Raw genomic sequence first — 27,967 nt, forward strand, 5'->3', positions numbered from 1 at the left:
GCAGTTACTACTGATAAGATTCTATGTAGACAGGAGAGGAGGAGGAGGGAGGAGTTAGAGACAGAGCTCCTCCCTCCTCCTCTCCTGTCTACATGGCAGTTACTACTGATAAGATTCTATGTAGACAGGAGAGGAGGAGAGGGGGAGGAGTTAGAGACAGAGCTCCTCCCTCCTCCTCTCCTGTCTACATGGCAGTTATTACTGATAAGATTCTATGTAGACAGGAGAGAGGAGGAGGGAGGAGTTAGAGACAGCTCCTCCCTCTTCCTCCTCTCCTGTCTACATGGCAGTTACTACTGATAAGATTCTATGTAGACAGAAGTGAGGAGGAGGGAGGAGTTAGAGACAGAGCTCCTCCCTCCTTCTCTCCTGTCTACATGGCAGTTATTACTGATAAGATTCTATGTAGACAAGAGTGAGGAGGGAGGAGTTAGAGACAGAGCTCCTCCCTCCTCCTCCTCTCCTGTCTACATAGAATCTTATCAGTAGTAACTGTAATCTCCTATCTCACTAATGTAACAATCTGCATTCACTGAAAACAGATTTTACCCATAAATTGAGAATTTTGAGAATGAATGATCAGTTCTGGCAGAGAAAGAAGTAGATTTCTCTGATACGATATATTACCAAGTTGCTTATTTTCATGTGTACCGTACATTTTTTAAATAAAAAATTAAAATGACAGTTCCTCTTTAAATACAGGTTGCGTAGGATTAAAAACATGGCAGGTTTCTTCTAGGAACAATGCCACAATTCACTTGTCCATGGGTTGTGTGTGGTACTGCCTCTCAGCATCAGTCAATGGAGATCAGTTTTCTTACCAGACCGTACCTCTGAACAAGTGTGGTGTGGTGCTGTTTTAGAAAAAAAAATCTGCAAATTCTTTAGGAAGTGACAATCAGTAGTTTATAGATTAGGAACAGTGTAGCCGATTCATCAAAGCTTTTACGCCTAAATGCTTTCAAAAGTTACAGCTTTTATGCATAACACGGAGTTGTGCAGAAATCTACGACTTTTGGCATTTTTGTGCCAATTTGGATCAGTTCCGCTGAAATAAGCAGAGCTGGGGAGGAACTGGTCAGGATCGAGCTTGGCCATACCATACACGCTTTTCTGATTCATGAGAAGTGGCTTTGTTTTGTTGTTTTACACAAATCTTACTCCGGTCCCTGACTGGAGTAGCATTTCTGGTGCGGTGCATGGAGGGGCACGCCATTCAGAAGAGGCACCTAATTCATTAAGTGGCATTCGTCTGTTAAAGGATTTGGCACCTTCTACTCCATGATGGCTGGAATAGGGCGAGCGTGTGCTACACCAGTCTTGATGAATTGGCCACTATGTTTTTAGTGATACTTAGCAACTCTGTACAGTGTCATGAATAACTTAGCTGGAACAGACTGGATTTTTCCTGCCAAGACGTCTTCTAAAACACTTCTCGGTGTAACCAGGGTGACATAACACCCAGAAGAGAAATTAAGTAGATTGTTTCCATAAGAGGTTTGGAACGCAGGTGCTTCTCTAGCACACTCACTGCCTATTAATAATTATTTATCTCATTAATATACAGGTGCATCTCACTAAATTAGAATATCATCAAAAAGTTAATTTATTTCAGTTCTTCAATACAAAAAGTGAAACTCATATATTATATAGAGTCATTACAAACAGAGTGATCTATTTCAAATGTTTATTTCTGTTAATGTTGATGATTATGGCTTACAGCCAATGAAAACACAAAAGTCATTATCTCAGTAAATTAGAATACTTTATAACAACAGCTTGAAAAATGTTTTTAAACATTGGTAGGGGCTCCTTTTGCATCAATTACTGCATCAATGCGGCGTGGCATGGAGGCGATCAGCCTGTGGCACTGCTGAGGTGTTATGGAAGCCCAGGTTGCTTTGATAGCAGCCTTCAGCTCGTCTGCATTGTTGGGTCTGGTGTCTCTCATCTTCCTCTTGACAATACCCCATAGATTCTCTATAATAGATTCTCTATGGGGTTAAGGTCAGGCGAGTTTTCTGGCCAATCAAGCTCAGTGATACTGTTGTGTGTAAACCACAGATTGGTACTTTTGGCAGTGTGGACAGGTGCCAAGTCCTGCTGGAGAATGACATTTCCATCTCCAAAAAGCTTGTCGGCAGAGGGAAGCATGAAGTGCTCTAAAATCTCCTGGTAGACGGCTGCACTGAATTTGGTCTTGATAAAACACAGTGGACCTACCAGCAGATGACATGGCTCCCCAAACCATCACTGATTGTGGAAACTTCACACTAGACCTCAAGCAGCTTGGATTGTGGCCTCTCCACTCTTCCTCCAGACTCTGGGACCTTGTGGAGTGTGTCAATGACTGCCTTCTGGACATCTGTCAAGTCAGCAGTCTTCCCCATGATTGTGGAACCTACTGAAACAGACCTTTTAAATGCTTAGGAAGCCTTTGCAGATGTTTTTTGTTAATTATTTCAATTTACTGAGATAATGACTTTCGTTTTTTCATTGGCTTTAAGCCATAATCATCAACATTAACAGAAATTAACACATGAAATAGATCACTCTGTTTGTATTGACTCTATATAATATATGAGTTTCACTTTTTGCATTGAAGAATTAAAATAAATTAACTTAATGATGATATTCTAATTTAGTGAGATGCACCTGTACATTAGTATGAATGACATTACAGTGCTGCACTCACTATTCTGCTGGTGGAGTCACTGTGTACATACATTACATTACTAATCCTGTACTGATCCTGAGTTACATTCTGTATTATACTCCAGAGCTGCACTCACTCACTATTCTGCTGGTGAAGTCACTATGTACATACATTACATTACTGATCCTGTACTGATCCTGAGTTATATCCTGTATTATACTCCAGAGCTGCACTCACTATTCTGCTGGTGGAGTCACTGTGTACATACAGTACAGACCAAAAGTTTGGACACACCTTCTCATTTAAAGATTTTTCTGTATTTTCATGACTATGAAAATTGTACATTCACACCGAAGGCATCAAAACTATGAATTAACACATGTGGAATTATATACTTAACAAAAAAGTGTGAAACAACTGAAAATATGTCTTATATTCTAGGTTCTTCAAAGTAGCCACCTTTTGCTTTGATGACTGCTTTGCACATTCTTGGCATTCTCTTGATGAGCTTCAAGAGGTAGTCACCAGAAATGGTCTTCCAACAATCTTGAAGGAGTGCCCAGAGATGCTTAGCACTTGTTGGCCCTTTTGCCTTCACTCTGCGGTCCAGCTCACCCCAAACCATCTCGATTGGGTTCAGGTCTGGTGACTGTGGAGGCCAGGTCATCTGGCGTAGCACCCCATCACTCTCCCTCTTGGTCAAATAGCCCTTACACAGCCTGTAGGTGTGCTTGGGATCATTGTCCTGTTGAAAACTAAATAAAGGTCCAACTAAACGCAAACCGGATGGAATAGCATGCCACTGCAAGATGCTGTGGTAGCCATGCTGGTTCAGTATGCCTTCAGTTTTGAATAAATCCCCAACAGTGTCACCTGCAAAGCACCCCCACACCATCACACCTCCTCCTCCATGCTTCACGGTGGGAACCAGGCATGTAGAGTCCATCCGTTCACCTTTTCTGCGTCGCACAAAGACACGGTGCTTGGAACCAAAGATCTCAAATTTGGACTCATCAGACCAAAACACAGATTTCCACTGGTCTAATGTCCATTCCTTGTGTTCTTTAGCCCAAACAAGTCTCTTCTGCTTGTTGCCTGTCCTTAGCAGTGGTTTCCTAGCAGCTATTTTATCATGAAGGCCTGCTGCACAAAGTCTCCTCTCAACAGTTGTTGAAGAGATGTGTCTGCTGCTAGAACTCTGTGTGGCATTGACCTGGTTTCTAATCTGAGCTGCTGTTAACCTGCGATTTCTGAGGCTGGTGACTCGGATAAGCTTATCCTCAGAAGCAGAGGTGACTCTTGGTCTTCCTTTCCTGGGGCGGTCCTCATGTGAGCCAGTTTCTTTGTAGCGCTTGATGGTTTTTGCAACTGCACTTGAGGACACTTTCAAAGTTTTCCCAATTTTTCGGACTGACTAACCTTCATTTCTTAAAGTAATGATGACCACTCATTTTTCTTTACTTAGCTGTTTTTTTCTTGCCATAATACAAATTCTAACAGTCTATTCAGTAGGACTATCAGCTGTGTATCCACCAGACTTCTGCACAACACAACTGATGGACCCAACCCCATTTATAAGGCAAGAAATCCCACTTATTAAACCTGACAGGGCACACCTGTGAAGTGAAAACCATTTCCGGTGACTACCTCTTGAAGCTCATCAAGAGAATGCCAAGAGTGTGCAAAGCAGTCATCAAAGCAAAAGGTGGCTACTTTGAAGAACCTAGAATATAAGAAATATTTTCAGTTGTTTCACACTTTTTTTGTTAAGTACAGTCATATGAAAAAGTTTGGGCACCCCTATTAATCTTAAGCTTAATGTTTTATAAAAATTCGTGTTTTTGCAACAGCTATTTCAGTTTGATATATGTAATAACTGTTGGACACAGTAATGTTTCTGCCTTGAAATGAGGTTCATTGTACTAACAGAAAATGTGCAATCTGCATTCAAACAAAATTTGACAGGTGCATAAGTATGGGCACCCTTATCATTTTTTTGTTTTAAATACTCCTGCCTACTTTTTACTGACTTACTAAAGCACTTTTTTTGGTTTTGTAACCTCATTGAGCTTTGAACTTTATAGCCAGGTGTATGCAATCATGAGAAAAGCTACTTAAAGTGGCCACTTGCAAGTTGTTCTCCTGTTTGAATCTCCTCTGAAGAGTGGCATCATGGGCTCCTCAAAACAACTGTCAAATTATCTGAAAACAAAGATTATTCAACATAGTTGTTCAGGGGAAGGATACAAAAAGCTGTCTCAGAGATTTAACCTGTCAGTTTCCACTGTGAGGAACATAGTAAGGAAATGGAAGAACATAGGGACAGTTCTTGTTAAGGCCAGAAGTGGCAGGCCAAGAAAAACATCAGAAAGGTAGAGAAGAAGAATGGTGAGATCAGTCAAGGACAATCCTCAGACCACCTCCAGAGAGCTGCAGCATCAACTTGCTGCAGATGGTGTCACTGTGCATCGGTCAACTATACAACGCAGAAGGAGAAGCTGTATGGGAGAGTGATGCGAAAGAAGCCGTTTCTGCAAGCACACCACAAACAGAGTCGGCTGAGGTATGCAAAAGCACATTTGAAGAAGCCTATTTCTTTTTGGAAGAAGGTCCTGTGGACTGATGAAACCAAGATTGAGTTATTTGGTCATACAAAAAGGCGTTATGCATGGTGGCAAAAAAACACAGCATTCCAAGAAAAACACTTGCTACCCACAGTAAAATTTGGTGGAGGTTCCATCATGCTTTGGGGCTGTGTGGTCAATGCCGGCACTGGGAATCTTGTTAAAGTTGAGGGACGCATGGATTCCACTCAGTATCAGCAGATTCTTGGCAATAGTGTTCAAGAATCAGTGATAAAGTTGAAGTTACGCAGTGGATGGATCTTTCAGCAATACAATGATCCAAAACACCGCTCCAAATCTACTCAGGCATTCATGCAGAGGAACAATTACAATGTTCTGGAATGGCCATCCCAGTCCCCAGACCTGAATATCATTGAACATCTGTGGGATCATTTGAAGAGGCTGTCCATGCTCGGCAACCATCAAACTTAACTGAACTGGAATTGTTTTGTAAAGAGGAATGGTCAAAAATACCTTCATCCAGGAGCCAGGAAATCATTAAAAGCTACAGGAAGCGACTAGAGGCTGTTATTTTTGCAAAAGGAGGATCTACTAAATATTAATGTCACTTTTCCGGTGAGGTGCCCATACTTATGCACCTGTCAAATTTTGTTTGAATGCAGATTGCACATTTTCTGTTAGTACAATAAACCTCATTTCAAGGCAGAAACATTACTGTGTCCAACAGTTATTACATATATCAAACTGAAATAGCTGCTGCAAAAACACCAATTTTTATAAAACATTAAGCTTAAGATTAATAGGGGTGCCCAAACTTTTTCATATGACTGTATATAATTCCACATGTGTTAATTCATAGTTTTGATGCCTTCAGTGTGAATGTACAATTTTAAAAGTCATGAAAATACAGAAAAATCTTTCTGTGAGAAGGTGTCCAAACTTTTGGTCTGTACTGTACATTACATTACTTATCCTGTGCTGATCCTGAGTTACATCCTGTATTATACTCCAGAGCTGCACTCACTATTCTGCTGGTGCAGTCACTGTGTACATACATTACATTACTTATCCTGTACTGATCCTGAGTTACAACTTGTATTATAATCCAGAGCTGCGCTCACTATTCTGCTGGTGGAGTCACTGTGTACATACATTACATTACTTATCCTGTACTGATCCTGAGTTACAACCTGTATTATACTCCAGAGCTGCGCTCACTATTCTGCTGGTGGAGTCACTGTGTACATACATTACATTACATATCCTGTACTGATCCTGAGTTATGTCTTGTATTATACTCCAGAGCTGCACTCACTATTCTGCTGGTGCAGTCACTGTGTACATACATTACATTACTTATCCTGTACTGATCCTGAGTTACATCCTGTATTATATTCCAGAGCTGCACTCACTATTCTGCTGGTGGAGTCACTGTTTACATACAATGCATTACTTATCCTGTACTGTTCCTAAGCTACATTCTGCATTATACTTCAGAGCTGTGCTCACTATTCTGCTGGTGGAGTCACTGTGTGCATACAGTTCAAATCAGAAGTTTACATACACTATATAAAAAGACACATTCATGTTTTTCTCAATATCTGACATGAAATCAGAATAAACCTTTCCCGTTTTAGGTCAATTAGGATTACCATCATTTTTAAGATTTGCCAAATGCCTGAATAATGAGAGAGAGAATGTTTTGAGGCATTTTTATTACTTACTGCAAAGTCAAAAGTTTACATACATTAAGATTACTATGCCTTTAAACAATTCTGGACTGCCCATATGATTATGTCTTGTGTTTGGAAGCTTCTGATGTTTTTTTTGGCAACATCTGAGTTAATTTGAGACACACCTGTGGATGTATTTTAATGCACACTTGAAACATACTGCTTCTTTGTGTAGCATTATGGGAAAGTCTAAAGAAATCAGACAAGATATCAGGAAGAGAATTGTGGACTTGCACAAGTCTGGCTCATCCTTGGGTACAATTTCAAGATTACCTGAAGGTGCCTCATTCATCTGTACAAACAATTATATGCAAGTACAAACAAGATGGGAATGTCCAGCCATCATAGCGCTCAGGAAGGAGACGGGTTCTGTGTCCCAGAGATGAATGTGCTTTGGTCCGACATGTGCATATCAACCCAAGGACAAAAGCAAAACACCTTGTGAAGATGATGGCAGAAGCTGGTAAGATTGTGTCAATATCCACAGTGAAAGGAGTACTGTATCAACATGAGCTGAAAGGCCTCTCTGCCAGGAAGAAGCCATTACTCCAAAACAAACAAAAAAAAGCCAGATTAATGTTTGCAAATGCACACAGGAACAAAGACCTTAATTTTTTGGAGACATGTCCTTTGGTCTGATGAAACTAAAACTGAACTTTTTGGGCATAATGACCATCGTTATGTTTGGAGGAAAAAGGGAGAAGCTTGGAAACCTAAGAACACCATCCCAACTGTGAAACACGGGGGTGGCAGCATCATGTTGTGGGGTAGTTTTGCTGCGGGAGGGACTGGTGCACTTCACAAAATAGATGGCATCATGAGAATAGAAGATTATGTGGCAATACTGTAGCAACATCTCAAGACATCAGCCAAGAAGTTAAAGCTTGGGCGGAAATGGGTCTTCCAAATGGACAATGACCAGAATCATACTGCCAAAATTGTAACAAAGTGGTTTAAGGATAACAAAGTCAATGTTTTGGAGTGGCCATCACAAAGCCCTGATCTCAATCCTATTGAAAATTTATATGCAAAGCTGAAAAGGCAGGTGTGAGCAAGGTGACCTACAAACCTGGATCAGTTACACCAGTTTTGTCAGGAGGAATGGGCCCAAATTCCACCCACTATTGTGAGAAGCTTGTGGAAGGATATCCCAAACGTTTGACCCAAGTCATTCAGTTTAAGGTCAATGGTACCAAATACTAATGAAATGTATGTAAACTTTTGACTTTGCAGCAAGTAATAAAAATGCCTTAAAACATTCTCTCTCTCTCCTTATTCTGGCATTTGGCAAATATTAAAAATGATGGTAATCCTAATTTACCTAAAACGAGAAAGGTTTATTCTGATTTCATGTCAGATATTGAGAAAAACATGCATATGTGTCTTTTTATATAGTGTATGTAAACTTCTGGTTTCAACTGTAGATTACATTACTTATCCTGTTCTGATCCTGAGTTATATCCTGTATTATACTCCAGAGCTGCACTCACTATTCTGCTGGTGGAGTCACTGTGTACATACATTACATTTCTTATCCTGTACTGATCACTGATCCTGAGTTATATCCTGTATTATACTCCAGAGCTGCACTCACTATTCTGCTGGCGGAGTCACTGTGTACATACATTACATTACTCATCCTATACTGATCCTGAGTTATATCTTGTATTATACTCCAGAGCTGCACTCACTATTCTGCTGGTGGAATCACTGTCTACATACATTACATTACTTATCCTGTACTGATCCTGAGTTACATCCTGTATTATACTCCAGAGCTGCACTCACTATTGTACTGGTGGAATCACTGTGTACATGGGTTGTATTACATACAAAATAGAAAAAAAAAACGGCTCTCATGAACAAGCAATCTTCTTTATTCACATGGATATAATACAGAAGTCATATAATAAAACTTCATGTTAGGTTAGCACTACCATCGCGCTAATGTCGGTATCTACGCGTTTCAGGTGTAGTAATACCCTTAGTCATGACTTATTATATGTCCTCTGTGTCATATCCATGTCAATAAGGAAGATTGCTTGTTCGTCAGAGCCGGATATTTTTCTATTTTGTCTATACTCATGTGTCATCACACGGCACCGAACAACACAGGAATAAGTAACAGTGATCTGGAACACTTTCTCTTTCTTTGTTATATTAGATATCCTGTGTAGATAGTGAGTTACAGTTCTGGAGTGAGTGCAGCTCTGGAGCATAATACATTATGTAACTCAGGATCAGTACAGGATAAGTAATGTAATATATGTACACAGTGACTCCACCAGCAGAATAGTGAGTGCAGCTCTGGAGTATAATACAGGATGTAACTCAGGATCAGTACAGGATAAGTAATGTAATGTATGTACACAGTGACTGCACCAGCAGAATAGTGAGTGCAGCTCTGGAGTATAATACAGGATGTAACTCAGGATCAGTACAGGATAAGTAATGTAATGTATGTACACACTGACTCCACCAGCAGAATAGTGAGTGCAGCTCTGGAGTATAATACAGGATGTAACTCAGGATCAGTACAGGATAAGTCATGTAATGTATGTACACAGTGACTCCACCAGCAGAATAGTGAGTGCAGCTCTGGAGTATAATACGGGATGTAACTCAGGATCAGTACAGGATAAGTAATGTAATGTACAGTTATATGAAAAAGTTTGGGCACCCCTATTAATCTTAAGCTTAATGTTTTATAAAAATTGGTGTTTTTGCAACAGCTATTTCAGTTTGATATATGTAATAATTGTTGGACACAGTAATGTTTCTGCCTTGAAACGAGGTTTATTGTACTAACAGAAAATGTGCAATCTGCATTCAAACAAAATTTGACAGGTGCATAAGTATGGGCACCCTTATCATTTTCTTGTTTTAAATACTCCTACCTACTTTTTACTGACTTAAAAGCACTTTTTTTGGTTTTGTAACCTCATTGAGCTTTGAACTTCATAGCCAGGTGTATGCAATCATGAGAAAAGCTACTTAAAGTGGCCACTTGCAAGTTGTTCTCCTGTTTGAATCTCCTCTGAAGAGTGGCATCATGGGCTCCTCAAAACAACTGTCAAATGATCTGAAAACAAAGATTATTCAACACTAGATGGTGGCCTGATTCTAACGCATCGGGTATTCTAGCATATGTCTCCCGACCCTCCTTTATAATGCCCCATGCAGGATGTCACATCCCCCGCATATAATACCCCATGCAGGATGTCACATCCCCCGCATATAATACCCCATGCAGGAAGTCACATCCCCCGCATATAATGCCCCATGCAGGATGTCACATCCCCCGCATATAATGCCCCGTGCAGGAAGTCACATCCTCCGTATATAATACCCCATGCAGGAAGTCACATCCCCCTTATATAATGCCCCATGCAGGATGTCACCTCTCCCCCATATAATGCCCCATGCAGGATGTCACATCCCCCGCATATAATGCCCCGTGCAGGAAGTCACATCCTCCGTATATAATACCCCATGCAGGAAGTCACATCCCCCTTATATAATGCCCCATGCAGGATGTCACCTCTCCCCCATATAATGCCCCATGTAGGATGTGACCTCTCCCCCCATATAATGGCCCATGCAGGATGTGACCTCTCCCCCCATATAATGCCCCATGCAGGATGTCACCTCTCCCCCATATAATGCCCCATGTAGGATGTCACCTCTCCCCCCCATATAATGCCCCATGTAGGATGTGACCTCTCCCCCCATATAATGGCCCATGCAGGATGTGACCTCTCCCCCCATATAATGCCCCATGCAGGATGTCACCTCTCCCCCCCATATAATGCCCCATGCAGGATGTCACCACCCCCCCATATAATGCCCCATGTAGGATGTCACCTCTCCCCCCCATATAATGCCCCATGCAGGATGTGACCTCTCCCCCCATATAATGCCCCATGTAGGATGTCACCTCTCCCCCATATACACTGTGTTCCAAATTATTATGCAAATAATATTTTCTCAGATTTTCCCAAATTACCTATATGAATTGCAGTCATTGTAATTTTCCAGTCAAATAACTATTAGAGTACAATTGAAAGGTTTTTGTACAAACTGCCTATGATAACAGTATATTTTTAAAAAAATAAAAAACTCAAACTGCACTCAAAATGCATGTTCCAAATTATTATGCACAGCAGAGTTTTCAACCTTTTCATTTTAATAAAGAACAAAAAAATGGTCATTTTTGAAATTATAAGCATTAGCAGGTTATTACAAACTGAAATCAAACAGTTTTCAACTCAAAACTTTATTCTAGGTGATGTTACATTTGCACATAGGACTTGTTCGAAAGGAGCTTCTGAACTCTCTCGTCCATTGAATTTGTCAGGTTTTGGATGGTTTCTGCTTCAATTGTTCATATAGGTAATTTGGGAAAATCTGAGAAAATATTATTTGCATAATAATTTGGAACACCGTGTAATGCCCCATGTAGGATGTCACCTCCCCCCCCCCATATAATGCCCCATGTAGGATGTCACCTCTCCCCCCCATATAATGCCCCATGTAGGATGTCACCTCTCCCCCCCCATATAATGCCCCATGCAGGAAGTCATATCCCCTGTATATCCATCCCCCCATAGTGCCCCATGCAGGTCCCCTATGGCCCCATACAAAAAAAAAAAAATCCAATACTCACCTCCCTTCTCAGCTGCTTCTCTGGACTCCAGTGTAGTCGGCATGTTGACGCTGTGCGCTGTGACCGGTCAGGAGAGAGCGCGGTGTAAAGACGTCACCGCGCCCCCTGACCTGAGACGTCACAGAGCATCAGCGGAAGACACAGGAGCTGCTGCGGAGGCACGGGGAGGGGTAAGTATGACGCCGGTGCCGGGGTCCTGATCGAGCGGAGGGAGGGACGGGAGGAGAGGGGAGGGACAGGAGGAGAGGAGAGGGGAGAGGAGGGGTAAGTATGACGCCGGGTGCCGGGGTCCTGATCGAGTGGGGGGAGGGACGGGAGGAGAGGAGAGAGGAGAGGAGAGGAGGGGAGAGGAGGGGAGGGGTAAGTATGGTGCTGGGGTCCTGATCGAGCGGGGGGAGGGACGGGAGGAGAGGGGAGGGGAGAGGAGGGGAGAGGAGGGGAGAGGAGGGAGGGGCGTCACACTTGTCCTCGGGAGATAAGCGGCTGTAGCCACTGATCTTCCGACGATAGCCGCATGTAGGTCAGCGGCGCCTGTGGTCGGGGGACTTATGCTGCGAGTAGCCGGCTGCATTGCCGCTGACCTCCGTGCCGCACATGAGCCGCTAACGGCCGCCATGTTTTTCAGAAATGCCGCATCGCTGATTGGCCGCGGCCGGACCAATCAGCGACCCGGGATTTCCAAGACAGACAGACGGGATAAGACAATTATATAGTAGATAGTTATTCAGGGGAAGGATACAAAAAGCTGTCTCAGAGATTTAACCTGTCAGTTTCCACTGTGAGGAACATAGTAAGGAAATGGAAGAACACAGGGACAGTTCTTGTTAAGGCCAGAAGTGGCAGGCCAAGAAAAACATCAGAAAGGCAGAGAAGAAGAATGATGAGATCAGTCAAGGACAATCCTCAGACCACCTCTAGAGAGCTGCAGCATCAATTTGCTGCAGATGGTGTCACTGTGCATCGGTCAACTATACAACGCACTTTGCACAAGGAGAAGCTGTATGGGAGAGTGATGCGAAAGAAGCCGTTTCTGCAAGCACGCCACAGAGTCGGCTGAGGTATGCAAAAGCACATTTGGAGAAGCCAATTTCTTTATGGAAGAAGGTCCTGTGGACTGATGAAACCAAGATTGAGTTGTTTGGTCATACAAAAAGGCGTTATGCATGGCGGCAAAAATACACAGCATTCCAAGAAAAACACTTGCTACCCACAGTAAAATTTGGTGGAGGTTCCATCATGCTTTGGGGCTGTGTGGCCAATGCCGGCACCGGGAATCTTGTTAAAGTTGAGGGACGCATGGATTCCACTCAGTATCAGCAGATTCTTGACAATAATGTTCAAGAATCAGTGATAAAGTTGAAGTTACGCAGGGGATGGATCTTTCAGCAAGACAATGATCCAAAACACCGCTCCAAATCTACTCAGGCATTCATACAGAGGAACAATTACAATGTTCTGGAATGGCCATCCCAGTCCCCAGACCTGAATATCATTGAACACCTGCGGGATCATTTGAAGAGGGCTGTCCATGCTCGGCGACCATCAAACTTAACTGGAATTGTTTTGTAAAGAAGAATGGTCAAAAATACCTTCATCCAGGAGCCAGGAAATCATTAAAAGCTACAGGAAGCAACTAGAGGCTGTTATTTTTGCAAAAGGAGGATCTACTAAATATTAATGTCACTTTTCTGGTGAGGTGCCCATACTTATGCACCTGTCAAATTTTGTTTGAATGCAGATTGCACATTTTCTGTTAGTACAATAAACCTCATTTCAAGGCAGAAACATTACTGTGTCCAACAGTTATTACATATATCAAACTGAAATAGCTGTTGCAAAAACACCAATTTTTATAAAACATTAAGCTTAAGATTAATAGGGGTGCCCAAACTTTTTCATATAACTGTATGTACACAGTGACTGCACCAGCAGAATAGTGAGTGCAGCTCTGGAGTATAATACAGGATATAACGCAGGATCAGTACAGGATAAGTAATGTAATGTATGTACACAGTGACTCCACCAGCAGAATAGTGAGTGCAGCTCTGGAGTATAATACAGGATGTAACTCAGGACCAGTACAGGATAAGTAATGTAATGTGTGTACATAGTGACTCCACCAACAGAATAGTGAGTGCAGCTCTGGAGTATAATACAGAATGTAACTCAGGATTAATACAGGATGATTAATGTAATGTAAGTACACAGTGACTCCATCAGCAGACTAGTGAGTGCAGCTCTGAAGTATAATACAGGATGTAACTCAGGATCAGTACAGGACAAGTAATGTATGTACACAGTGACTGCACCAGCAGAATAATGAGTGCAGCTCTGGAGTATAATACAGAATGTAACTCAGGATCAGTACAGAATAAGTAATGTAATGTATGTACACAATGACTGCACCAGCAGAATAGTGAGTGCAGCTCTGGAGTATAATATAGAATGTAAAGGAGAATAAGTAATGTAATATATGTACACATTAACTCCATCAGCGGAATAACAAGTACAGCTCTGGAGTAAAATTAATGTTTTAACAAAAGTACAGTACATACCTCTTTATGAAGATTTCTTCTAACTCCAATTCATGTACATATAAATTTAACTTTTCTCCTCCTGTCCAGACATCACTTGCTCTCGCTGGGTATAACTGTGGATATACTGGGCTGCACTGGTGCCGTCACAGAACGAGCGCACACGTTACACCGGATCATTTGCTTGGCATCTGAGCTGAAGGACTTTGCAGGGGATCTCTTTGCTTTTTCGGCTGTCATGAAGGCATTGATGGTGCCACAGGTAAGAGGTGGGGTAGAAGAAGGAAGAGGGAGGGGTAACCAGATCACCTAAGCAGAATCTTCCAGTGTGACAAATTTATTTAAAGATTTGAAAAAAATGTTTGCAGCAAAATATTACTACACATGAACAGGATGTAATGTAAGGAAAAGACACTAACATGTCTAATTTAGACTAGCACCAAATTTATAATGTCGTGTCAGCAATTTTGCTAAATTTCACAGAAATGTTTGCTTTTCAGTTATTTTAAAAAGCTACATTAGGGGCAATGCTAAAAAAAACCTCAATAGCTACGCCACTATGGATTTGTGTTATGTATTGTTAAAGTTCCAAATATTGCAGTATATGAATAATGGCGATGCGGTGACTTGTGTCATATGTAATCTGCAATGTGCAGTACCAGTTTATTCTCCTGTTCAGATCTCTGGTTAACGCTAAATTGTTCTCTTCAGGTTGCTCGTCTAGAACAAACATGGCAGATGCTACGTCAAACGCACACAGACAGTGCCATCACCTTCCATAAGCACCTCAAACCAGCCCTTAGAGACTTGGATGAATGTGAGTAAAATACAGTTATATTGTTTTAAATAGAATATTACTATTATAATACTTCCCACTACGTACAAGAATATATCTACTACTAGATGGTGGCCCGATTCTAATGCATCGGGTATTCTAGAATATGTATGCGGCCGACCGGGCGCCACTAAGCAGCGAAGCTGTGTTTAAATGGGTTGTGCACTACTTTAAATTAACCCCCCAATGTATCCCCCCGGGGCCCCTAATGAATTTTGTAATTACGTCATGTTGTCAATACTGCTTGTGACAACATCGCTGACCACGCGGCAAGTGTGAAGGGAGGACCAGGGAGCGAGGCCGCACGGTGGCCTGCGTGTTTCAAATCCGGCGCCAATTCGTGGCCAGGCTGCGCCAGTCGCTGATTGGTCGCGGCCAGCTGGCCTCGACCAATCAGAAAGGCTGTGTTTTAAATTTCGCGCCAATATCGCTGATTGGTCGCGGCCGGGCGGGTGCGACCAATCAGTGAAGCGTGTTTCAAATCCGGCACCAATTCGCGGCCGGATTGCGCTCGTTGCTGATTGGTGGCGGCCGTCGGACAGCAATGTTTTAAATTTCGCGCCAATATCGCTGATTGGATGCGGCCGCGACCAATCAGCGAACCAAGTTAGTGAGGACCGGGGAGGACCTCCATGCGGCTACCGTCGGGAGATCAGCAGCTAGGGCCGCTGATCTCCCGACGGCAAGTGTGAAGGGAGGACCGGGGAGCGGCACCGCCTAGGCCGCCGGTCGGAGTACTTCTGCTGCATCGCCGCTGACCTCCATGCGGCAGATGAGCCGCTAACAGCCGCCATGTTGTTCTGAAATCCTGCGTCGCTGATTGGCCGCAGCCGGACCAATCAGCGACGCGGGATTTCCTGGACGGACAGACAGACGGGATAAGCCGATTATATAGTAGATAATACTGCCCCCTATATACAAGAATATAACTACTATAATACTGCCCCCTATGTACAAGAATATAACTACTATAATACTGCCCCCTATGTACAAGAATATAACTACTATAATACTGCCCCTATGTACAAGAGTATAACTACTATAATACTGCCCCTATGTACAAGAATATAACTACTATAATACTGCCCCCTATGTACAAGAATATGACTACTATAATACTGTCTCCTATGTACAAGAATATATCTACTATAATACTGTCCCCTATGTACCAGAATATAACTACTATAATACTGTCCCCTATATACAAGAATATAACTACAATAATACTGTCCCCTGTGTACAAGAATGTAACTACTATAATACTGTCCCCTATGTACAATAATATAACTACTATAATACTGCCTCCTATGTACAAGAATATAACTACTATAATACTGTACCTTATGTACAAGAATATAACTACTATAATACTGTCCCCTATGTACAAGAATATAACTACTATAATACTGATCATATGTACAAGAATATACCTACTATAATACTGCCTCCTATGTACAAGAATATACCTACTATAATACTGCCTCCTATGTACAATAATATAACTACTATAATACTGCCTCCTATGTACAATAATATAACTACTATAATACTGTCCCCTATGTACAAGAATATAACTACTATTATACTGTTACCTATGTACAAGAATATAACTACTATAATACTGCTCGCTATGTACAAGAATATAACTACTATAAAACTGTCCCCTATGTACAAGAATATAACTACTATAATACTGCCTCCTATGTACAAGAATATAACTACTATAATACTGTCCCCTATGTACAAGAATATAGCTACTATAATACTGCCTCCTATGTACAAGAATATAACTACTATAATACTGTTACCTATGTACAAGAATATAACTACTATAATACTGCTCCCTATGTACAAGAATATAACTACTATAATACTGTCCCCTATGTACAAGAATATAACTACTATAATACCGATCATATGTACAAGAATATAACTACTATAATACTGCTCCTATGTACAATAATATAACTACTATAATACTGCCCCTATGTACAATAATAGAACTACTATAATACTGTCTCCTATGTACAAGAATATAACTACTATAATACTGTTACCTATGTACAAGAATATAATTACTATAATACAGCTCCTATGTACAAGAATATAACTGCTATAATACTGCCCCCCATGTACAAGAATATAACTACTATAATACAGCTCCTATGTAAACGAATATAACTACTATAATACTGTTACCTGTGTACAAGAATATAACTACTATAATACTGTCCCCTATGTACAAGAATATAACTACTATAATACTGTCCCCTATGTACAATATAACTACTATAATACTGCTCCTATGTACATTATAACTACTATAATACTGCCCCCTATGTACAATAATATAACTACTATAATACTGTCTCCTATGTACAAGAATATAACTATTATAATACTGTCCCCTATGTACAAGAATATAACTACTATAATACTGCCTCCTATGTACAAGAATATAACTACTATAATCCTGCCTCCTATGTACAAGAATATAACTACTGTAATACTGCTGCTATGTACAAGAATATAACTACTATAATACTGCCCCCTATGTACAAGAATATAACTACTATAATGCTGCCTCCTATGTACAAGAATATAACTACTATAATCCTGCCTCCTATGTACAAGAATATAACTACTATAATCCTGCCCCCTATGTACAAGAATATAACTACTATAATGCTGCCTCCTATGTACAAGAATATAACTACTATAATACTGCCTCCTATGTACAAGAATATAACTACTATAATCCTGCCTCCTATGTACAAGAATATAACTACTATAACACTGCCCCCTATGTACAAGAATATAACTACTATAATCCTGCCCCCTATGTACAAGAATATAACTACTATAATGCTGCCTCCTATGTACAAGAATATAACTACTATAATACTGCCTCCTATGTACAAGAATATAACTACTATAATCCTGCCTCCTATGTACAAGAATATAACTACTGTAATACTGCTGCTATGTACAAGAATATAACTACTATAATACTGCCCCCTATGTACAAGAATATAACTACTATAATACTGCCCCCTATGTACTAGAATATAACTACTATAATACTGCCCCCATGTACAGGAATATAACTACTTTAATAATGTTCTCTATATAGAAAATAAATTTCACTTTTATTGGCTAGGTTTGATACACACACGAGTAATCAGCCTGATACCACTGACCTGTGTTCCTATAACTAGTTTTATTGACCAGTGTTGAGTTCTAACACTTTTTTCATACTTTGTCTCTCACCCACCAGGCCTCACCGAGCCATCACCCAACAACATTGTAGTTCCACACATTTTGCCGGTACTTAAAGCTTTGGAAGGAGAAGATGATTGGGGAGGTGCAGTGGACGATAGCTGTGGACGTCTGCTCCGCATACTGCAAGCTGCCCGATCATACGCTGCCAATGCTGAGCTTTACCAAAACAACGCTGAGTGCAAACTCAAAGGTAGGAGACAGTGATAGACACCAAGGCTATTAGATTGGTCTGAGTAAAAAGGCAAGACTAATGGTGGATGTAATTTTAGAGAAATAACTGGGATACTCCGAGACACCACCTACCCAGTTGGACCACCGCAAGGATATAGTCAAGACAGTTTTCATACCTTGTTTCCTTAAAAAAAATCAGTTATAATAAAAACCTATATGGATGGTAAAATAAGTAAATGAGCGGCAGGAATTAGGTGGCATGATATAAGATATATTAAGGTGGTCGTATGTTCTTCCAGGGTTCATACCTCAACCAGAACTGAAAGAAGCCTTCAAGACTGAATTTTCCTTGAGGCTGTTTTGGGGAAATAAGGGCTCGATGGCTGACCAGACTGAGAGGTATAAGAAGTTTGACCAAATCTTGAATGTTCTATCCCAAAAGCTGGAGCCTGAGACTCAAAGGAGTAGGTTGGCTAGCTCTGTCTATGGATCGGCCTACTAGACGTATGACCCCCAAACAGTAAGAGGTCCACCAAGCCTTCGTCAATAACCATCATCAGTATATTCTGCAAGATCTACAATGAGAAATATAGGTGCCATGTATGTACTAAACTCATTATAACAGGTCAAACCACAAAGTATGGCCAACAAATAGGATACCGAGGTTCTGGACCGCAACCGAGGACAACACGCCATAGAATAGGAAGCCACTGTGAATACTGTAAAGACAAGCAAACGTCCACTGTATGTGCCTACAAAATAGTATATGCAATCAAAAAGAAACTTGCTACCACCCTCTAAGACATTGTTTATCAACCTGTGGCTCTCTAGCTGTTGCAAAATTACAACTTAAATGATGCCTTGGCAGCCATGAGATGATAGGCCAAGATGGTAGTTGTAGTTTTGCAATAGCTGAAGAGCCACCAGGTCAGGAACATTGATCTAAGTCCTAAGTGTCGTGGAAAATGTGTATGTCGTAAGCACAGAATGATTGTTCAAACCAAACACAGGTTCTTGGTGCACTCTAGACATGGCCAAACAGTTCAATGCACCTTTCCACCTACTTGTTTTCCATCTCCGCCCTTCCCTGGCGCTATAAAGAAGAGCTGTCAATCAAAATAGCGGGGTTGGGACAGAGATATAAGCAAAACAAATACTGTAGATGGGAAGGGGCACTTAAATGTTTGGTACCGAGAAGGGGGGAACCAAGTGTCTCTGCTGACAGAGTCATTAATGGGGTTTCAACTGACAGAGGAGCTGTGTCATAAGCACACATATCTCCATGAGATGAGGAGAAGGGTTGTGACATTAGAAGAAATAAATATTCTCTTTGGAGGACTGAGAATGGAGAAAAAGTCCTTTGTTCTCAGTCAGCGAAGGAGAAGATTTATTTCTTCTGATGTCACAGCCCTTCTCCTTGGGTTATGAAGGTATGAGCTTACAATACACCTCCTCTGTCAGTTGAGGCACATGTCTCGGGAGCGCTATTTCTACACACTGTACCCTGTCTTGACACTTTACTAGGATGGACTGCCATTTGAATTATGGGGCTGGGGGCCATTTTTTTACATTTTTGGAGAGCCCCTTTAATTAGTCCATGCACATGAGATATTGGCCAGATATTCGCTCAGCAGACAACTCTCTCTCCCAGCTTGCCCATACCCATGAGCACTTGGCTTGGCCAAGCTTTCATGTATTTTTCAATGGCGAAGTAGGAAAAGACACCTACCAGACACAGCTGCTAAGGCCGGGTTCAGGCGAGCGTATGAAAAATCATAAGATTTTCATCCATATTGACATCCTTCTGGCATCTGTATTTCTAGATTGACAGTTTCAAATATACAAGATCAAATACAGTTTCCATTGTTCATAATAGCGATATATCCTTAAAAACACTGCATATGATCGTATTTTTTTTTTTTTTTGCGCATGGATGGATGGATGGATGGATGGATGAGTCTCATCCAAATAATGGAAGAGAATAGTGCAAGCTGCGACAGGTTTCAGTCCTTGTGAAAAAACTGGACAGCCCTTTTGAATTAGATTGGCCATTGTACTGATCTTTCCACGGAGAGCACAAGTTCGCAAAATACACTCATCTGATCGAGCCCCTAAAGCTGCAGGAAAAACTAGCTGCTAACAAACACTAAAGAGGTCGAGCAGCTATGAAGGTGCCAAATCCTGTCCGTTTTCCGAATTCTGGCATGGCAGTATGAAGGTATCCTAAGGCACATCTGACCATTTTAATCCTGTTATGACAGTGAAACATTGGAATTCCTTTCATAACATTGTTCATGGTAAGACACAAAGGAAAGGCTATGTGCACATGGGAGTCTTTTTTGGAGCACACTGAAAGGAAAATCAAGTTTTTTAAGGAGTTTTGAGATTTGGAGGAGGATTTTAAGAGTTTACGCTCCAGTTTCTGCTCCAAAAACTCTTAAAAAACTCTGTGTACACATAGCCTAATATGGACTTTCAAAAAAAAAAACCTGCAGTAAAATTTGAAAAGGGTTTACACAGAGTTTTTTGCTCCAAAAATCCATATGAATAAAATGCTTCAAATACTCTTTGAATAAGTTTCATATTCCTTGCAGTGTGAATACACCCCTATAGTGCCCATGGTGATGTTTTTTTTAATTTTTTTTTTCCACTTGGAAAAACATGTTTCTGCTTAAAAAAAAACTGCCGCCATTTTTTTAGCACTCTATTTTCAGTGTTGCCAAAGTAAAAATCGCCAGTGTTTTCTTTACCTCTTTACGGACATCAAAAAACTTCTGTAAAACGCAGAAAAAAATGTGCAAAAAAATGCTAAAGAAACAACTAAAAGTCTTAACAAAAAATCTTCAGGTTTGCAAAACTGAAGAGAAAAGGAGAGTTTCCTTAAGTTCCTTCGGCTTGCAAAAACAGTCGTTTTTAACAGCAGAGAGGGATTCAGTGTGAACGCACCCTAAGGCTATGTGCACACAAACTGTTTTCCAGGCGGATTCCACCAAGAATGTAAACTTTTAGCACATTTTCTATGCATAAAATACGTTTTTTGATGCGTTCTTTAGCGAGTTTGTTTTTTGGGGGTTTTTTGTTAGCAGAAACCTACAAACAAAGCACCTTATTGTTTAGAATTAAAAGTGCATCAATAATCATGGAGAAACTCTTAAAAAAAAAAACACATCAAGACTGGGAATCTGCATCAAAGACGTGATCCATCATTTCTCTCGCTGCATGAACAGCATCAGGAATTTCCCATTGAAATCAATAGGAAGAATTTTCAGATATTTGTAGCGGATTTCCATGCAAATTTTGAAGCGTCTTCAAAATCCATTTTAAAAAAAACTGTGTGAACACACCCTTAGGCTATGTTCCCACGATGAATTTTTTATGCTACACATTTTTGAAAAAAATGCAAGTAACCTATTTTTTTTAGTGGGTGCATAAAATCTGCAATATCAAAAACTCACCAAAAGCTCAACGTGGGAACATAACATAATAGAGATTTTGTGGGGGATTTTTTTGGCCTCCCATGACTGTTAGATGATCCAGAACCTACTACGCACAGGTTATGCAGGATTAAAAGGAAATTTTCTGTCTGTTTATCTCCATTGAGCTTCCATTCTATAAATCACCAGATCAGCACTTTACGCCGTAGTCGTTGACAATTCTTATGACTTTTTCTACTGAAGTTTTGCCTATTTTACAATTTGTGATAACGGTATTAAAGCTTATTTTTACACAAAAATTACGGTTTTCCTTTATTTTTATGGTGTAATTGAGTTCATGAAAAATCTTGGATGTTAATATTTTGTCAGTGATTTGTTCCTGTTCACAGACTGCAAGCAGAGATCTTGTAAATGTTGAGAAACTGATGTATACAGTCATGGCCAAAAGTGTTGGCACCCTTGAAATTGTTCCAGAAGATGAAGTATTTCTCCCAGAAAATTATTGCAATTACACATGTTTTGTTATACACACACATTTATTTCCTTTGTGTGTATTGGAACACAAAAAAAAAAAACAGAAAAAAAGAGGAAAATTGGACATAGTTTTACACAAAACCATAAAATGGGCCAGATGAGATTGTTGGCACCATTCCAAATTGTGGGTAAACAACTTTGTTTCAAGCAGGTGATGCTCGTTTAAACTCGCCTGTGGCCAGTAACTGGTGTGGCCAGTATGAAAATCACACCTGTAACCAGATAAAAAGGGGAGAAGTTGACTCAATCTTTGCACTGTGTGTGCGCCACACTAAGCATGGAGAACAGAAAGAGAAGAGAACTATTTGAGGACTTGAGAACCAATATTGTTGAAAAATATCAACAGTCTTGCGGTTACAAGTCCATCTCCAGAGATATTGTGTTAATTTCTCCACAAAGGAAATAAACATGTGTATAACAAAACATGTGTAATTGCAATAATTTTCTGGGAGAAATATTTCATTTTCTGGAATAATTTCAAGGGCCATGACTGTATTTGAGAGGTACAAAACTTTTATGGTGCAGTGATTACGGTAAGTTCACATCTTCATTAGACAGGAATGGTCCTTCGGGGAGTGGTTTTTCAGATAGTGTGACCCATTAAAAGCAATCACCTGATTGGTCACTAGAGGAAACAGCACTTCCATTTTTTTTCTGTCTGCTTTATTAGAATGGATCAGCATACTGATAGCTCCCTAAACCACCGTATGAGGGGTTTTTTTTTGTGGGACGAGTTGTACTTTGACACCATTTTAATTCCAAGTGGGATGAAATGCTGTAAAAAAAAAAAATATATAAAAATGTAATTCTGCCATTTTTTATGCTGTTCATTGTGCGGGTAAAAATCACTTGGAAACATGATTGTCCAGGTAAGTACAATTCCTGCACTAGCAAACTTGCATCAGTTTGTTTTTTTTTTCTATTTAAGTGATGAAAAAAAAATTTGTTTTGTTTTCTTGCTTTGTGTCACCCCTTTTTCAAGACCTGCAAAGTTTTCATTATTCCACCAATAGAGCTGACAGGTTTTTTTTTTGTTTGTTTTTATGGGGTGAGCGCTTTGATACAAATTTGGGGTATATACATAGTTTTGAATGCTTTTTATTGCATTTTTTTTTTTTTAAAGGAAAATGACATGACAAAAAGACGGATTTTGGCAAGACCTTACCTGTAAAATCCTTTTCAGCGAAGGAAGGAAGGGAGACACAGTCATTACTAGTGGGTAGGCGGAGCCCACATAGGATAGAACACCTCAGATTAAAAAAGAGTGTTGTCCGGCCCCTCCAGCTTGGGCTCCTGCTACTCCAGCTCTCCAGTCCGTACACAAGCTAAGGAAGAGCAAATATCACCAGCGGAGCAACATAACCCCTTCTGAAGAACTTCAGAGAAAAAACAAGAGACAGGTTATGCATATAACAGAAAAACCACACAGTCCCAGGTACTACTCACTGGACCTGACCACTGCGATGAGCTGGCAATGCTGGAACAGAGCCTTAGCGCGCCGACCTCAGCCCAGATAATCGCTATCAGAGAAGGGTCACGCTGCATCTGAAAACACAACAACACACTTCTGCCATGGGAGGGAGCTGTGTCTCCCTTCCTTCCTTCGCTGAAAAGGATTTTACAGGTAAGGTCTTACCAAAATCCGTCTTTCAGCAGCAGATGGAAGGAAGGGAGACACAGTCATTACTAGTGGGACATCCCAAAGCAGTCCAAAAATTAAGGGTGGGAAAAAACCAGAGGCAGAATCCCAACAACCTAGAAAAATGCGCAACTAGCGCTAAATACAAGTTAACGATAACTTAAACTACAGCCGCCTGCAGGACCCTACGTCCTAAGGCTGCATCAGCGGAAGCACTGACGTCCACCTTATCAAACTTTGTAAAAGTGTGGACGGAGCGCCAGGTAGCCGCCCGGCAGAGTTGAGCTGCCGAGGCCCCTTGATGAAAAGCCCACGATGAACCCACAGCTCTCGTGGAGTGAGCTCGAATCTTAATTGGACAAGATTCGCCCTTGAGTCGGTAAGCCTCTAAAATGGCCGACCGAATCCATCGAGCTATAGTGTCCTTGGAAGCTCGTTGACCACGCCGACGACCTGCTGGAATCACAAACAGAGAGTCCGATTTCCGAAAACCTTGAGTAATAGACAAATAGAACTTCAAAGCCCGCACTAAATCCAATGAGTGCAAGTCCCGTTCCTTCGCATTCCTCGGTTCCGGACAGAGCGAGGGCAACACAATATCCTGGTTAACATGAAACTGTGACACCACCTTAGGTAGAAAGTCGCCCCATGTGCGAAGCACCACGCGATTCGGGAGAAACTCCAGAAAAGGAGGCGAGCAAGAAAGAGCCGCCAGTTCAGAAACCCTTCTCAAAGAGGTGACTGCCACTAAAAAGGCAACCTTCCAAGAAAGCAAAGAAAGGCTAACGGAGTCCATAGGCTCAAAAGGCCCATGTTGAAGAGCCTCCAAGACCAGATTGAGCTGCCAAGGGGACACAAGCGCCTTCCGCGGCGGAAACTGACGGGTTACCCCGCGAAAAAAGGAACGAACGTCCCTACGCGAGGCGATAGCCTTCCGAAACAGCAAGGACAAAGCAGAAACCTGACCCCTCAGAGTGCTAACTGCCAAACCCTTGTCCAGGCCATACTGCAAAAAGGCCAACAAATTGGGAATGGAAAAAATCCTCGGGTTCCTTGAAGAACCCGAACACCATGAAAAGAAGGCCTCCCAAGTCTTGTGATAGATCCTAGTAGTGGCAGGACCCCTGGCAGCTCGCAGAGTGGCAATGACTTCGGCTGAAAAACCTTGACGAGTCAAGATTTCGGTCTCAAGAGCCACGCCGTCAAACGCAGAGACTTCAGGTCCGGATGACGAACAGGCCCTTGGGTTAACAGGTCCGGGTGAAGAGGGAGAGGAAGTGGAGGCGCAGCCAGAAGCGACACCAGCGTCGAGAACCACGTCCTCCTTGGCCAGTCTGGGGCTACTAACATAGCCGGGACTCTTTCCAGTCTGATCCGACGCAACACCAGAGGAAGTAAGGATATCGGCGGGAACACATAGATTAGCTCGAATTGGTCCCACGGAGCCACCAGAGCATCCACCGCCACAGCCTTCGGGTCCTTGTACCTGGACATGAACGTCGGTAACTTGGTGTTGAACCTTGAGGCCATCAAATCCACTTGAGGAGTTCCCCAACGGGAGCACAGCTGTGCAAAAATTTCTGGGTGAAGACTCCATTCTCCGGGATCCACCTTCTCGCGACTGAGGAAGTCCGCCGTGATATTCTGAACTCCTGGAATGTGAATCGCAGAGATGGCTGGCACCTTGGCCTCGGCCCATACCAGGATCCGAGACACTTCCATCATGAGCCTGGAGCTCCTCGTTCCACCTTGATGGTTGATATACGCGACCGCCGTCGCGTTGTCTGTCTGCACTCGGACTGGCAGACCGTTTAAAGGGACCGTCCAGTGTTGGAGGCAAAGGAAAATCGCCCTCAATTCCAGGATGTTGATCGGCAGGACAGACTCTTCCGACGACCATACTCCCTGAATCCAGAGATCGTTCCAGACACCCCCCCAGCCTGATAGGCTGGCATCGGTGGTTATGACCGACCACCTCGGAAGGAGGAAGGACTTCCCCAGGGATAACGCTTCCGGACGTAACCACCATTCTAGAGACTCTCGCACCCTGTGAGAGATGATGACACTGCGATCCAGCGAAGCCTGTGATCGATCCCAACGGTTCAGAATGAGCATTTGGAGAGTCCTGGAATGAAATTGGGCAAACGGAAGTGCCTCCATTGACGCCACCATCAAACCCAAAAGGCACATACACCTTCGAAGGGACATTGCTGTCGAAGACTTCATAACCTGTACATGTCGAAGAAGACTTGCTTGCTTGTCTGGAGGCAGGGACACCACTGCTCGTACCGTGTCGAAATGCATCCCCAAAAACAGGATTGACTGCGACGGTTCCAGAGACGACTTCTTCCAATTGACCAGCCACCCGAAGTCCTCCAGGAGCTGAAGGGATAGATTGCGAGCCGTCACCGTCTCCTCCTTTGAGGACGCCACAATCAAAAGGTCGTCCAGGTAGGGAAGAACCGTAACCCCCCTGTCTTCGAAGGATCGCCATGAGAGGTGCCAGAATTTTTGTAAAAACTCTGGGCGCCGAGGCCAACCCGAATGGTAGGGCCACAAACTGGAAATGGTCCTGACCTATGGCAAAACGAAGGAAGCGTTGGTGGGCCCTTCCGACGGGAACATGCAAATAAGCGTCGCGAATGTCGATTGACGCCAAAAAGTCGTTCTGCGACAGGGCCGCCACAACCGAGCGAAGCGACTCCATGCGGAATTTCCGGGTGGGACATGCCGATTCAATCTTTTGAGATCCAGAATGGGGCGAAATTTGTCCTCCTTTTTGGGGACCACAAAGAGGTTTGAATAAAACCCTCTTCCCCGGTCCTCCGGCGGAACCAGTACCACCACACCCTTCTGCAGAAGGGAATCGACCTCCTGCCGTAGAGCGGCAACTAGCTCGGGCTCTGACGGAATGCGAGATCGGCAAAATCTGTCCGGGGGTAAAGAAAGAAACTCTATGAAGTAGCCTGCTGACACAACCCGCGTCACCCAGGCGTCCGAAACGCGGGACGCCCAAGTCGATTCGAATTGGAGCAGGCGACCCCCCACTCGAGAGCCCTCGAGTGAAAACCTGGCGTCAGTCCGCCTTAGCGGGCTTTTTGTCAGCTTCCCGCTTGTCTTGACGGAAGCTCTGTTTCCAGGGAGTGCGGGATTTCTGAGAAGCCTTTTTTCCTGAAAAAGAGGGACGACCCGATCCCCAAGAGGGCTGACCGGACCGTCCCCTGGACCGAAAGGGCCGCCGACTACTACCGGCACTAGGCCTGCCCGACGCAGAAGCCACAGTTCTTCGCTGTGGTAAGGCCGCTTCTTTTGCCTTTGCCTTGACAATCAGCTCCGTGAGGTCAGATCCAAATAACTGACCACCCTTGTAAGCTAAAGATAGCAAACCTTGCTTGGAAACCGCGTCCCCGGTCCACTGTCTGAGCCACAGTGCTCTTCTGACTGTGACCGCCGAGGATTGCGCCCTGGACAGCAGTGACGCGGTATCCAAACCTGCATCACTGCCATATCGGGCCGCATCCTCCAACAACTTGAAAAGCCCATCTACCTCGGATAGCGGGGATCCATCCTGCCACGCCGTCCGTAGACGGTCCAACCAGCTTAGGGAAGCTTTACAAGCACACATGGATCCTAGCACCGCTCTGAATCCATGACCCGTGGCCTCGTAGATGAATTTCGCCGCCATCTCCGTTTTTCTGTCCAGCGGATCCTGCAGACTCGCCTTCCCTTTAACAGGCAGTAATGAGGATTTGCTAAGCTGGGATAAAGGGACATCCACTTCAGGAGAAGGAATCCAATTATCAATCAACTCCGTGGAACACGGATACAGAGCCTCAAAAAACCGTGTCCCCTGAAAACGTTTATCTGGACACAGGCGTTCCTTCTCCACTGCCCCATT

General features: G+C 42.5%; 1 protein-coding gene across 3 annotated transcripts in view; it reads left to right on the forward strand.

The window, feature by feature from the left end:
• LOC141272261 (breast cancer anti-estrogen resistance protein 3 homolog) overlaps window positions 1-22,195 on the forward strand; it is a 43,227-nt gene extending 21,032 nt beyond the window's left edge. For all 3 annotated transcript variants that reach the window (XM_073682784.1, XM_073682785.1, XM_073682786.1), the window contains 4 exons: window positions 14,265-14,436; window positions 14,886-14,991; window positions 18,287-18,481; window positions 18,762-22,195. In XM_073682784.1, the coding sequence (XP_073538885.1) occupies window positions 14,265-14,436; window positions 14,886-14,991; window positions 18,287-18,481; window positions 18,762-18,964 (676 nt within the window). In that variant the 3' untranslated portion in view covers window positions 18,965-22,195. The remainder of the gene's footprint in view (window positions 1-14,264; window positions 14,437-14,885; window positions 14,992-18,286; window positions 18,482-18,761) is intronic.
• Window positions 22,196-27,967: the final 5,772 nt, after the last annotated feature.

The sequence above is a fragment of the Phyllobates terribilis genome, unplaced genomic scaffold, assembly GCF_046119375.1.
Source record: "Phyllobates terribilis strain yellow unplaced genomic scaffold, ASM4611937v1 Scaffold_5__5_contigs__length_657084704, whole genome shotgun sequence".
Lineage (NCBI taxonomy): Eukaryota > Metazoa > Chordata > Amphibia > Anura > Dendrobatidae > Phyllobates > Phyllobates terribilis.